This window comes from Canis lupus, chromosome 3, assembly GCF_048164855.1.
Source record: "Canis lupus baileyi chromosome 3, mCanLup2.hap1, whole genome shotgun sequence".
Classification (NCBI taxonomy): Eukaryota; Metazoa; Chordata; class Mammalia; order Carnivora; family Canidae; genus Canis; species Canis lupus.
In genome coordinates this window covers 83,312,474-83,326,467 of record NC_132840.1, presented here as the reverse complement: position 1 = coordinate 83,326,467, position 13,994 = coordinate 83,312,474, and the positions used below count along the sequence as shown (strand labels likewise).

Genomic DNA, 13,994 nt, shown 5'->3' with positions numbered 1-13,994 from the left:
CCTGCCCTCCGACTCCTAGCCCGGAAAAGTGAGGACACAGGTGCCAGGCGGCAGCCTGGATCCCCAAGTACCTGCAGGGACGATGACCCTCCTCTCGTTGGTGGTCATGTTGGGAGGAGGGGGGCCGTTCTTCTCGTCCATGTAGCTGTTGTAGTTCATGGCGTTGGACTCGCTTCCGCCAACTAGCTTGCTGCATTTGCTAACACTGCAGTCCACCGGAGACTCCCTGGAGCGAGAGGACACAAAGCCCAGAGGAAGTCATCACTGCAGCTGCCATCAGCCCAGCGTGGGCAGACGACCGAGGCGCCGGCTCCCAGCCCCACTCGGGGTAACGCCGCCGCCGCCTTATTTCTCTCCTCCACGCCACCACCAGAGTCTTCTTCAAATCCCAGCCCAATCCTATAATTACGGCACTCAGAAACTTCTGGCAGTTCCTCAGTGGCCTCAGACTACAGTCTGGACTTCCCAGGATGGTGTCGCAGCCCTCCCAATCTGACTGCGGCTGACATTTTTAGCCTGGTCGCCAGGCAACAAGCACTCAGGCCGCAGGGGCCCCGGGCCCCCAGGTAGGCCTCGCACCCCCTCGGCGCTCTGTGTCTGCCTCGGTTCCAGCACGGGTCACGTCGGGGGACTGTTGGGGTGGCGGGGGCTCTTCCCCTGGCTGGGTGGGGGGTTTCCTCTCTCCTTCAAACCTCCATGCGCTATGTGGTGCCCGACAGAGGAGGTGAGTGATCAGGGTCCGCCGAGTGAACTGTGTCTGTTGCATGGATAGGCTTTTAACGCACGTCTCGGACACCATTCTATCTGAACTGCCCAGCACCCCCTCCAAGGTAGCCGTGGCAAGGGTTCCTATCTCCTCTTTCTGCTTAAGGAAACGGGGAGGGGAGTGACTGGCCCAGGGTCACACAGCTTGCGAAAGTGGAAGCAGGACTCGGGTCTTTGGTGTTAAGCTTTCCTAATCAAAACATGCACACGCAGTGGGGATCCCTGGGTGGCACAGCAGTTTAGCGCCTGCCTTTGGCCCAGGGCGTGATCCTGGAGACCCACATTTGAGTCCCAAGTCAGGCTCCCTGCATGGAGCCTGCTTCTCCCTCTGTCTGTGTCTCTGCCTCTCTCTTTCTCTCTCTCTCTGTCTCTCATAAATAAATAAATAAAATCTTAAAAAAAAAAAAAAGACACACACACACACACACACACGCAGGCATGCCCAGCTGGCTCAGTTGGTAGAGCATGTGACTCTTGATCTCGGAGTCCTGAGTTCAAGCCCCACGCTGGGCAGAGAGTCTACTTTAAACACACACACATGCACACACACACACACATGCATGCAAACGAGCTGGCTGCTGCATGAAGAAGGAATAGAATTCAAGACCTTCAGGCTGCCAGCGCGGTTGTGGCTCTTGTGGCACGCTGCAGCCCTGGCCACCACACTCACAGAAGAACCATAAGGAAGTGCAGAAGGGACAAATCATCCAACCCTGTCTTGATGTACGTAGCCCAGTTGGCACCTGGCACTGTGCAGCCTGGGTTCACAGAGGCCGCTCCCTGGCAGTGGGCCAGCCACGAGCAGCTATCTGGGGATCTAAGCTGACACCCCACTTGCGGCCACCAGGTTCACAAGAGCAGGCTGGGAAGACGCTCCCCATCCGCCCCAGCCCAGCGTCATGGGCCCTCCCAGGGGCCTGGGGGAAGTGCCATCGCTCCCTGCCCCAGCTCCTGGTCAGCCACTGCAGCGGTGGCAGCAGCAGCAGGACCAAAGGGGACGACTGCAAGGCCCCGGAGAGGTTGCAGCCGTGGTTGCACAGTGCAGGAAGCATCAGACCTGGGAGACAGCCAGTTCTCTCAAGAGCTCCAAACCAGGCCTTCAGACCAAGGAGTTCAGATAAGGTTCAGATTACAGCGGCCCAACCTTAGGCCACAGAAAGACTGCAGGCTTCCCAAAGTCCTGGCTGCTGCCCTCCCGGCCCTGCTCTGGGCAGGGACCAACCATCATGAGGACTTAAGGAGCCAGGGCGAGCCAGATAGGGCCTCGCCCATCCCGCGGCTGGTGGCGGCACCTCCAGAGGCAGGGAGGAGCAGCCCCGGGGGTGGAGGGGGGTGGCGGGGGCCCAGGCCGGGCAGGGGGGCCGGAGCCCATCCACTAAAGACAATTAAATGAATTTGTTTCTTAATCTGAAAGGAAAAAAATATTGAAGATCACTTATCATAGCCGGGAGATAAATGGTCCACTGAGATATTAGAAGTCAGACGGTAATTTTTTCCTGATGTCTTACAGAGGGGAACATGGGCTGAAAATGAAAATAAGATGTATAACTTACACATGTTAGAATTTAAGGTTTTACTATTCGCCTACTGTTTTTCCAGGCAGAGAACCAAGAACCAGCCGTCAGAGCCCCAGATTGTTGAAGGTTTAATGTCCCCATGGCAGTCTGAGGGGCGGCAGTAGCACATCAGGGCTTTTCACCAGTTGGGCCCTCTGGCTTCTGCTGTTGGGGGCCCTGGCCTGCCATGAGGCCGCCCGGCGAGCCCCGCTGCGGGGTCTGGGCCCGGCCCCCCGCCCCCGGCCGCCTCGCTGCTAACCGCAGGAGCACGCCTGAGCACACACGTGTGTACACGTCCACACAGACATGCATGCATGCACACGTACACGCACATGCACACGCGCACACACGCCGTCCGGGCCTGGCAGCCCTTCCCAACATACTTGTCCATTGTGAAACAACCCAAGTGCAGCAGGAGTTTGGAGGATTAAGTTGGCCTTCAACCAAGGGAGCAGCGTTTTCATTGGCCGGAACCCCGTGGGGCAGAGGGTGGGGTGGCCAGAGCGCACACTTCCTCTGGCGGAGGCCAGGAGTGCAAGGGCCTTGGGGCAGGGGCGAGGAGACTTCCAGGGACCGGAGCGGCATCCACCTGGAGGTGGGAGTGATTTCGGAAAAGGGGGTGCTCCCCATTGGGAGCATCAGGGAGACAGGATTGGGAAAATGCTTTCCCCTGTCGCTGGGCCTCTGGCGGGTTCTGAGCTGAAAGCTGACCCCTCACCATGCAGAAGTGAAAGGTCAGAGCCTCGGGAGCGGCCAGAGAGGAGTCAGTCTCTGTCCCATAGGCACCTGCAGTGGGGTCGGGCTGAAAAGAGGAAACGTTAGGGAAAAGCCACCTGGTGGGTGACCCGGTGGAAAGAGGAGCCACGAGCACCAAGGTGAGACAGGCACCTGCCGGGAAGGGGGGCGCCCAGGTCACAGGATCGGCCAGCTCCCGGAGGGGGACACAGGGACCACGGTCGGGCCCAGGGCTCGCAGGGGGCCGTAGGGTAGCTGGCACCCCCGCGTGTCCCGTCCCACGGAGGTTCCCTGTCTCTGCCTCCTCCAGCACCTGTGCAGGCACCCGGGCCCCCCGCCGCCAAGGCATGAGTCCGGCCGCCTGCTCTCAGGTGGCCCCCCTCTGGAATAAGGCCCAGTGCGGGGTCCCAGGCCCCTCCGCCCTGACAGCACCGCTCCGGTGGGCACAGGTGAAGGCCAACCCCAGGGCTGCGCTTTAATGAGGCAGCTGCACCGTGGAGAGGCCCAGTGACAAGGAGGGGGGAGCGCGGATGGAGGGGAAGAGGCCTTGTCATTCAGCTTTGCCTGCGCTGCTGCTGGTTTGTCTTGAGACGGGCACTCGGGAGTGTGGGGCCGGGCCCGCGGGCAGCTGAGAGCCCCGGGACAGGTGACAAGGGCCCGGGCGCGGCGGCCGCAGGGCGCGGGAGGAGGTGCCGGTTCCAAGAATGTAGCTCAGGGCATCTCGCCGTCCGGGCGCAGGAAGCCACGGCAGGAGAGGCCACAGCAAGGGCACATGGACCTGGCACCGCTTTCCTCTACTCTCACCGTGGGGCGACGGAAGCTTTTTATTCCTCTGGTTCTATTTTTGGACGTTCGGGGAGCACTGCTTTAAAAATACCGCCAGCGGTTTCCAAGAGTGCCTTGCAAAGTGTTCAGCAGTTTAAAACAAGGTGAGAAATCGTGGGTATTTGGGTGAGCGAAGATTACGAAGACCATTCCCAAGGTGACCCCGATACGTTAGCCTCTAACAGGCGTCTCCCCCACCGCCTCTCTCAGCCCCCAGGGATCAGGACGCGCCACCCAGATCCACACGCGTGCAGCCCGCGCTGGCGTCCAGTGGATTCCCTGTAATCACGTGGCTCACGCAAACGCGCAAGGGCCACCCAGGACACACAGCTGCAGTAGGACCTGTCACGTGTGTCTTCCGTGCAATGTACACACTTATCAGCTGAGCGAATCCGTGTTGTCTTTAAGATTTCTATAGGATCTGTGACTAGATGTGTGCCTATGACTTGTTGTTTTTAAAAAGGAATATGCGGGGCGGCCGGGTGGCTCAGTTGGTTAAGCGTCGGCCTCTGGCTCACGTCATGATCCCAGGGTCCCGGGATCAAACCCTGTAGGTGGGGTTCCCTGCTCAGCGGGGAGCCTGCTTCTCCCTTTCCCTCTGCTCCTCCCCTTACTCATGCTCCCCCACACACACTCTTTCTCTTTCTGAAATAAACAAAACCTTTAAAAAAGAGGAATATGGAAGAAATTAAAGCAAATACCAAGGAAAGGAAAGAAAATCACCCATATTATAGCCATTTGCCCTAATCCCATAGGTATTTTCATCTCCTTCCATACTAGGTGCTCACAGCTTCTCCAGAACCCCAAGGGTGGCTTCCCCCCAGGTGGTTCGGGACATGCTCTTTACTGCAAGGTCAGAACCGAAGGGCGCACCTGGGGAGCTGCTTTGCAATCACAGAGGCAGAAGTTCCAGGGTGTGTGGGGCTGATGGCCCTGTGAAGTCCCTACACGTCCCCTAGGAACATCCAGAGCCCGCTGCCCAGTGCTAGGGGGTCTGGGGTAGAGCCATGCTGACTCAGATCCTGCATGCCAGGCACACAAGGTGAGCGGGTCCTTGCATTTCCCCCCAACAAAATAATAACTTTCTATCACGAGATGTTTTCCCCAATCCCTGAGGGCGAGGCGGGATACAGCTGAGTTATTTGCAGACCACAGCCTGGGGTCAAGTCGCTGAAGTCTCCATACATCACAGAGCCTTTGGGCCACGCTGTTCCCAGAACAACTCACCTAACACATTCAACCACCACACGAAGAGCTGGAGAAAGGCAGCAAGCCTCCCACAACATGGGCAAGCGGGGCTTTCTCTGAGCTCGCCAGACCTCAGTCTCCCCACGTGACCCCGCGCCCCTGGTCCAAGTGACTTAATAGTGGGGTTAAAAAGCGAGAGGGGCTTTGTAGCTTTTAGGCACAGAGAATACCTCCTCCAGAGACAAAAATATCTACAGGGTCTCTAATAAGCATGAACCAACTCAGAAACCCAAGCTATCAGAGGACACGGAGAGATGCACCTGCACCGCGAAGCGTGGGACGGTCCAAAGCGTCCCGGCCCGGTGGCGTCCAGTTTGAAGCACAATGTGAGCCCACCTACGTAATTTTCAGTTTTCTAGCAGCCACATTTTTCAAGCAACCCAGGTGAAATGAATTTTAAAATATATTAGAATATATTAGTATGTTAACTCACTACAGCCCAAAGAAAATTATCCAAAAGAAGTGATCACGCAGCCAAAAGAAACGATCGTTTCAACATCATCAATATGAAAATAACCAATGAGCTATTTTACTTTGTTTTCTCCCCCCCACACTCTTCGAAGTCCGGTGTGCATCCTACATTTCAAGCACGTGTCCGTTTTGGATTAGCCACATTTCAAGTGCTCACAAGCAACGTGTGCTGCATTGGATGCCACAAATCTAGTCCATGAGCCAGGAGACCCCAAATGAGAGAGATTCTCTGCTTTGGTTTTCCCACCTGAAGTTAGGAATTCTTTCTACTCAATGGGGCCATTTCAATAATACTCAGGGGGTTAGGGGACGCACAGTGTCCACGATGAGAGATTTGAATTGCCTGGCATCTTCCTCATAGTGTCTTTTTTTTTTTTTTTTTGTATGGCCAAATGATAGACTCATCCTCAGCAAAGTCATTTTTCTGAGAACCCTTGCTCCCTGCTGCCCACCAGGCCGGTGGCCTACGTGTGAGCTCTTGGAGAATATTTCTGAGAGCCCACTGGGTCTTCTTTGTTTCCCCAGGTGGGCGAGAACGCGCTGTCTTTCTGAACCTGCCGCGTCACCTGCAGAGGCTCTGGGTCAGGACAGGCAAATCAAAAGCAGGGGCTGCTCTGTGCAACCAGAGCCACGTAACTGCCACATCTGCTCCCTGGGGGCGTTCACACAGCTCTCCTCCAGCTGCCTGCTGCTCTGACTGCAGCCAGGGACGGCTGGCAAGCGGGTTCTGAAAGCTGCTTTCCTTGGGGGGCCCTCTTTGCCCAGGATTCGTACGCGGGGAGTGCTCTCCTGGGGAGACAGCGGTCAGCTCCTAAGTGCAGCCTCCCCGGAGCGCAAACCCAGGCTCTTGCCGAGGCGATGTCCACACACTTTGGTGGACTATATACACCCATGACCTATGTGGCTTTGAACAGGCATCTTCACCTTTGAGGCTGGGTAGCCGTGCCTCCATCTGCTTATTCATTTCATGACTATTTATTGAGCACCTACCATGTGCCGGGCACTGCTCGGTAAACAAAATAGGGCCTTGCCTGCATGGTAGAGAGGGATGTGATTGACCAGGAAGGACTAAGAAAAATCTAAGCAAGGTCCAGAGTGATGGGTGCCCCGGTCAGGGAAGGCCTCTGGGAGGGTGACATTCAGGCAGAGACCTGGAACAAGCAGGAGAGAGAGTCACATGCCTAGACAGGGTAGGAATGTTCCAGAAAGGAGGACTGCAGGCAGGAGACTCTGAGGCAGGAGTGTGCTTGGGGTCCAGAGTCTTATGTGGCTGATGCAGAAGGAAGGAGTGAGACAGGAAGGATAAAAAGGGTTTCATAGGGATGGGGGGCGGGCATAGGGAGGACTTTAGATTTTGTCACAAGCTATTAAAGGATTTGGAGCAAGAGTTAAATATTCTGAAAGGCTGACTCTGGGGGCACCTGGGAGGCTCAGTTGGTTGAGCATCTGCCTTCGGCTAAGGTCACCATCCCGGAGTCCCGGGATCGAGTCCCGCATCGGGCTCCCTTCTTAGTGAGGAGTCTGCTTCTCCCTCTCCCTCTGTGCGTGCTCTCTCTCTCTCATAAATAAATAATCTTACAAGAAAAAGAAAAAAGAAGACTTTATAAAAAAATAAAATAAAAGGGTTGGTTTTAGCCACTGTCTGAAGAACAAACTTCAGGAAGGCAAACAGAAGTGGGGAGAACAGGGTGCTACTGAGGTGGCCCTAGAAGGGCAGGAGCTGCTGGTCTGGCTTGGGGTGGGCCTGCAGGGGATTCAGGCTCCGACAGACCAAACCCACTCCAAGCGTGGAATCTGGATTTTCGATAGGCATCAGGAAGGTCCGTCCTGGGGTCGGGCCAGTTTGGGAGGCACTGCCAGGTTGGGTGGGGGCAGAAACTGGACCATGAGCCCCAAAGCACGATGTACAGGTGGGGAGGGAGGGGCCCGAGAGGCCGTGCCAGCTGTGCCTCCTCTAAATCCTTACGCGAGGCGTCTGCCAACCCCCTGCCCCCAAACCCTCTCTGCCTTTAAACATCAAAATGTAATTGCAACATTTATCTCCTAGGATCACAGTGGGGAGCAAATGATAAGATAATATGGAGAAAAACATTTAGCAAGTGATACCCTCCCTACACGGTGAGGACCTCATTATCTTTATTATCTTTGTGGAGAGACGCTCATGTGAGAGGCTCCTGGCTTAGAACCTCGAGGCCTTCGTCAACTGCTAGACTCTGGGACGGTGGCTGGGATCCCAGTGGCTGGTTCTGGTTAGTGGGGCTGAGATGTGGTAGGGCTGGGTGTTCCCACAGGCAGGTCTGGGACCAAGAGTTGTCTGGGGGAGGTCTCCTTCCCAGCTGCACGCTCACCCCCTTCTGTTGGCTCCTCTAGACTCGGTTCCTTGGTGACCTCACCCACCCTTAGTGACAGCTCTTTAGAGATGATGCCCAAACCTAGGTTCCAGCCCCCAAATATTATCTCCGCTTCAGTTTCCAAGGCCCAGTAGACATTTTTATCTGGATGTCCTACTGATTGCTCACAGGGACCTCAGAGGGAACATTGACATCTCTTCTCAAAGCATTTCCTTTCCTACCTCCCGTGGCTAACCGCACCATCCTTCCCAAAAACATGCAAGCTCAAGCCATTTTTTTTTTTACTCTCTCCTCTCATATACCCTCTGTCCCCGCTCCCCCATAGACTTCAATATTTGTCCACCTGAGGCCCACTCATTATCCCTTTGCTGTGTCCTTCTTGTATCTATTCCTTCTGATTTCCCTGATCATTACCATCACTTGAATAAGAACTTGATAATTTCTTAGTGGGATATTTCACTAATGTCTTCTCTTTCTGACACTTCCTTCCCCGCCCACCCTCTGTACACAACTCTGTAAACCAAGCTCTGAAGATGTTACGCGTCAAGTTTATGCTTCAGGTCGGTATCTGCATGTGGAATAAATCCTGTATTTTCTAAGCGTGCCATTCAGAGCCCCCTTTTTTTTTCTTTTAAAATTTTTAAAAAACTTTTATTTATTCATGAGAGAGAGAGAGAGAGAGAGGCAGAGACACAGGCAGAGGGAGAAGCAGGCTCATGCATGAAGCCCGATGCGGGACTCGATCCCGGGTCTCCCCGATCACACCCTGGGGCAAAGGCAAGCGCTCAACTGCTGAGCCACCCAGGGATCCCCCAGAGCCCTCTTTTAATTTCCATTTTTATCTCCTTGTGCTGTAGGCCCATTGGCTGGCCTGATAGTCCACGAATAAGACTCATGTTTTCTCTCTTTTAAGCCTTGGCTCAGAACGATCGAGATCACTATCGAGCACTTTCTGCGTCCTAGGCACTGCCCTGGGTCCTCCCTCCACCGCATCAGAGTCAACCAAACAGGCCTGTGAAGGAGCAAATCCTCCAGCCCCCGGTTCAGAAAGGAGGAAGCTGGAGCTCAGACAGCTAAATAGCTCGTCCGAGGGCACAGCCGGGAGTGAAACGTGGGCTACCCACCCTCCAGGTGTGCCCTTCCTTGCTCCTGTGATGCTTCTTTGCTTGGGCTCTCCTCCCTGTTTCCATGAGGAAAGTCTTACTGCCCTGGGCACCACCAGTTTCTAATACACCTCCCAAGTGTGATGCGTCCTCCCTGGCACAGGAAGCCTGTAGATGTGATCGTCTTTGTTCTCACTTCTCAACTTTTACTGCACGGATGGTTTGGTCATCTTTGAGACCGACCCAGAGAGGTCAAGTATCTTCAACAGGACAGGTAAGGTATGTCGTCACTAAGTTACCCCCAAGAGGGACTCCACCCAGGCCTGACACAAAATAGGCGTTCCAGAGTGTCTGCGTAGGGCCACGAGCCTGACTCTGACCTGGCCTTTGAGGGCTGTACCAAGGCGCAGAGAGCCAGATGGGCTTTCCTGGCCCTGCTCAACCCCCAGCCTTTCATCTCAACTCTCTAGGGACTGACTCAGGCTCCCCAGCCCAGCACCAGAGCTCCCACCTGCTGTAGACACCCTGAGGGCCAGAGGCCACTTAGGTCAGATCTGCTTGACTCAGATACCTGGGGAGCAAGCATGCCTCGAGCCTCCGCAGCCCCGCACCTGGCAGCCGGCCGTGCCCACCCCTAGGAGCAGCGCAGGCCTGGCGGGCTTACCTGGATCCATTCATGTGGTCATACTCCCGCTTGACATTGACCCTCACCGGCTGATTAATCCACTCCTGCTGCGGTGGGAGGGGGTTGATTTTGTGGGGCTGGCCATAGTCAGGGCTCCCTGAGGCGGTCATGTCAGCCTTGGGGAGATGGGCCGCCGCTCCGTAGGCAGAGTCGAAGAGGGACTGGTCGTCGCTCACCACCGACAGAGCCTCCTGGAGGGTCAGAGAGGGAGACGGAAAGCCCAGTGTCAGTTCACCTCATGTTACTCTTCACCTAGTCTCCTTCTGAGCTGGCAGGGTGGCCCAGGGCTACCCCAGGCGGCCAGTCCGGCTTGCTGATTGACTCACACTCCCGGGGCAAGTTTACCCGTATGCAAACTCACTGGGTTCTCAGCAGGTTACCCTGGGTGAGGAGGGGTTTGGGGCAGCGGAGTGTGTTCGGCGTGTGTTCACTGTTGGGTCTGTAGGAAGGAGGGCGGGGAGCAGGGGGCCAGGAGGAGTGGGTCCACGGTGTGCGTGTGTGCGGAGATCTGGTGGTGCTTGCCAGAGCAGTCGGGCTGGAGGGGGATATGAAAGTGAGCCTTGATTTTATAGGTGAGGCCAGCGAGACCCACCCAGAAAGGTTAAGCATCCAACTCAAGGTCACTCTAGGGAAGGGTGGGGCCCAGGGCTGTGGCTGCTTCTAATTTCAGTTTCCTTATCTGTAAACAGGAATAAGAATAGCTTTTTCAGAGCTGATAGGTGGGTTAAATGAGAAAAGGCTTGGTACAGGTGTCTAGCTTGAAAAACTGCCCCGCACTGTGCAGGGGGGTTCTCCAGGACGTGCGGTGCATCTTACACACCGGTGACTCAGTTGGGAGGCTGCCTGCCTCCTGGGGACAGTGCTCGGTCATGCTTTCTTGCCTGGCTCCTGGAGATGAGAGCTTCCTGTCTTAATTCTGATGATTCAGCTTGCCCAGGAACGAGGGCAGAAGCCCAGCTCTGTGGATGGGGGAATCCAGCAGAGACTCTCAATCTGCCCACGCCTCCTGTCCCATCACCTGGTGTAAGGCTGGCTTGCGGAGATCTGCACTGCGCAAGGGAGCCTGGCACTTTGCAGGGACCTCCTACCCGCCGAAGCACCACGAGAAGATGCTCCCACTATTCCAGCTCACATCAGATCACAGAGGCCCCGGGCCACAGACTGGGGTGTGATGTTCACTAGATCGCATAATTACACCAAAGTAAGTTGTCCGCCTTTCAGAAAAGAAGGGAACGATCTCTAACCCAGAATTAATTTATAATCTATATAATCGGTAATTATACAATCTGCAATTGTGAAAATGAGATGGAATGATATACAGAAAATGCTTAGAACAGTCTCTGGCACCCACTGCCACCCGACAGATGTCAGCTATGATGATTCCTAGCGTTCCAGTGAAGGTTTTCTTAGGCTACTTGCTACTTTTCCCTTAAATTCACATGTTAGAGCCCTAACTCCAATACCTCAGAATCTGGCTGTATTTGGAGAAAGGGGCTTTAAGGAGGTGAGTCAGTTGAAATGAGGCTGTTCGAGTGGGCCCTGATCCAATCTGACTGGTGTCCTTATAGGAAGAGGATATCTGGACACCCAGAGCCCACCATGAGGAGAGGCAGCAAGCCATCTGCAAGCCAAGGAGAAGCGCCCTCAGAGCCCACCAGCAACCTATCTTGCACTTCCAGCCTCCAGAACTGTGAGAGAATAATCTGTTGCTAAAGCCACCCAGTCCATGGAATTTGGTGATGGCAGCCGTAACACAGCCCCTTTGCTTAAGCCCTCCTTATACCTTGTAAAATGACAGTCCGCTCTATCAGCCGACTGTCGCTGTTTCTCCCAGGGTCGTTCTCCACCCCAGCAGGAGGACAGCCAGATTTCAAAGAAAAAGGCTCTTCTGTGCCTGTTTCCGGCTGGGATCGAGGAAGAATTACTGGAACCTGCTCCAGGAAGTCTGCTCTTGCACCAGAAGGCTTTGGATGGTGTAGATACGGCCAGAGATGGCAGTTTCAAAGCTGAGCTGCCTGAACAATATCGAAAGGCTCACGTCCCCCCCCCCCCCCCCCAGAGGTGTCCCTTGACTCAGACCTAAGAGATGCTGGGATCCTTCTTCATGTTTCACTTAAGTGCCCTTGAGTCATGCTCAGATAAAAGCTGGGCTTCCTAGAACCCCTGTCTTTCCATTATTGGACCCATCCTCCACATCCTGTTAGGGAGCAGACCTGGCTCCAGGTCCCAAACCAGTTTTGAGTTGCCATCCAGGCCCTCGGTGTTATGGTTCCAGTTTGAAAAGCATGACGTTGTAATCTTCCAGAGAGTCGAGCCTGAGTCCCTGAAATTCCAGGGGGGTCCTACATGAGGAGCAGAGACACATTCCCACCTAGGACCCATCAGTGTGCTTCTGATGATAAAGGTGAACGCTCACCAACCCTGCTGCAAAGAGAGACCATGTAAGGAATCGGGTATCGTCTTCTACTGCGGAGAGTGGCTTTATACTTGGCCAATCCTGCACAAATCTCGGAGTTTCCAATTAAAGAACATCTTATCTCCCTTCCTCGAGGTCAGGGGAAGCAATGGTGGAATATTTGAAGGAAAAGAGGTGGGACTGGGGATAGCGATGCCCTAAGGAAATAGGAAAGATCCCTCCCATCACTATCCCTAAAGAGAGCGGGCCAGGAAGCAAGAGAAGGCAGGGTTCCAAGTCCAAGGGCACCAAGCAGGTGGCAAAACCAAGGTTCAAGTCAAAGATGGCAACAGAAACAGAGAAGGTAAATTTGGGGGCTTGGATGGCAGACCATAGAGAGACTTCTGGGGGAAATGAGAACGAATAGCTGACGGGATAAAGTGGCTGTGTGGTAAAGGGCAGAACACTTGTTTGAACTCATTCTGGAATATAGTTCACAATCAAAAGAGACCCCAGCCAAGTGGTAATATCACAGGAGCAGAGAACCCTGGCTTCCTCCAGAACCTGTCTGGCCCCTCCTGCCTGACTGGTCTTCGTCCAGCAGGCCAGGCACGTGTGCGTCCCATTGCCTTTCTTTTTCAGGCTCTTTCCCTCACGACTACACGCTGGCCCGCTCCGCCCTCCCTCAGCCCTCCTTGCACATTCCCTGGTCAGCTGCAGCTCCCTTGGAAGTTGGAAATACATCCTGCCACGGCGCAGCCTCAAACCTCCGAGAGCTCGCTCCATGTGGACCGCAGCAGATCTCCTGCCAGCCGCTTGCTTTCCCACAACACAGCCTTACCCACCCTCACGTTTCATGACTTTCCCCCTCCTGCACCTCCTGCACCTCCTGCCCAACGCCCCCTGTTCCCACTATCTCCCTCTGTTGGGGCTTGCATCACTTTGTCTGGCCTTGGGCTGTGGGCACCCTTTCTTTGTCCTTTCCACCTGCATGTGCATCTGATGCTCCCTATTTTCTAAGGTAAATGAGATCTTCCTCACCCCATGAAACCTTCCCTGATAATTCCCTCTAACTCATTTGAGCTTTTAACAGCCCAGTAAGAATACTGCTTGGGTAGGCACAAGCCCTCTCTCTCTCTCTCTCTCTCACTCTCACTCTCTCTCCTACTTCCAGTCATTGCTAAGCAATTGCTAAGCAATGGGCTCCCCCCACCCTTGCCCCATAACAGCATGGAGAAAAGAATTTGTGGTTGGGGGAGGCTGGAAAGAGAGAGATGAAGGAGAGCAGCTCCTAAGGGCAGGAGGCCGGAGATGATGGCCACGTAGTGGGAATAATAGATTTGGTCAGACTGGACCCCAAACAGGCTGATTTAAGATCCTGGTGGACAATTAAATTGGGGATGAGAACATTCTCACCATCTCTGAAAGGAAACAGCACTCCTTTAGTCATTGGAGGCTGGGAGCTATGGGAGAATCCCAAGACCACACCCCTGGCAAGTATGCTTCTGTCTTTAAGATGGGGAGCCTTCTCCAAACTGCTTTGGTGCCACTGGGCGCAGTAAAGGAGGACAGGCCAAGAGGGAGGGGCGGGCACAGAACATGGCCCTGGGTGTCTGTGGCCGGCAGACTTGTGTGAGAGCATCATGTCCCTGCTGGGGACTCATGGGGGCCACCGGGCGGTAACAGGTGTGGGTGTAGGCACCAAGCTACTGCTTTTATCACGTGAGAAGCTATTCAGCTGGCAGACATTTCAATCACATACTTATAGGTTTTACACACGTGCAGCTCTTGCTGTTTTATGTATGTCTTATAAAGCTGTTTACTTTTACTTAAACTCTTAACACTTCTAGAAGTTTAAAC

The 13,994-nt window shown here is 54.5% G+C and overlaps 1 protein-coding gene and 1 non-coding gene across 7 annotated transcripts in view; one reads left to right on the top strand and one right to left on the bottom strand.

Annotated features, from left to right (window-relative positions):
- FLI1 (Fli-1 proto-oncogene, ETS transcription factor) overlaps nt 1–13,994 on the bottom strand; it is a 122,623-nt gene that overhangs the window by 42,108 nt on the left and 66,521 nt on the right. For 5 of the 6 annotated variants that reach the window (XM_072822678.1, XM_072822680.1, XM_072822676.1 and 2 more), the window contains 2 exons: nt 9,719–9,930; nt 72–226 (listed from right to left, as the gene is read on the bottom strand). In XM_072822678.1, the coding sequence (XP_072678779.1) occupies nt 72–226; nt 9,719–9,930 (367 nt within the window). The remainder of the gene's footprint in view (nt 1–71; nt 227–9,718; nt 9,931–13,994) is intronic. The other variant, XM_072822681.1, reaches the window with a different exon arrangement.
- Nucleotides 1,206–1,278, top strand: TRNAK-CUU (transfer RNA lysine (anticodon CUU)). Its single transcript has one exon. It is a non-coding gene; the product is annotated as a tRNA-Lys (tRNA).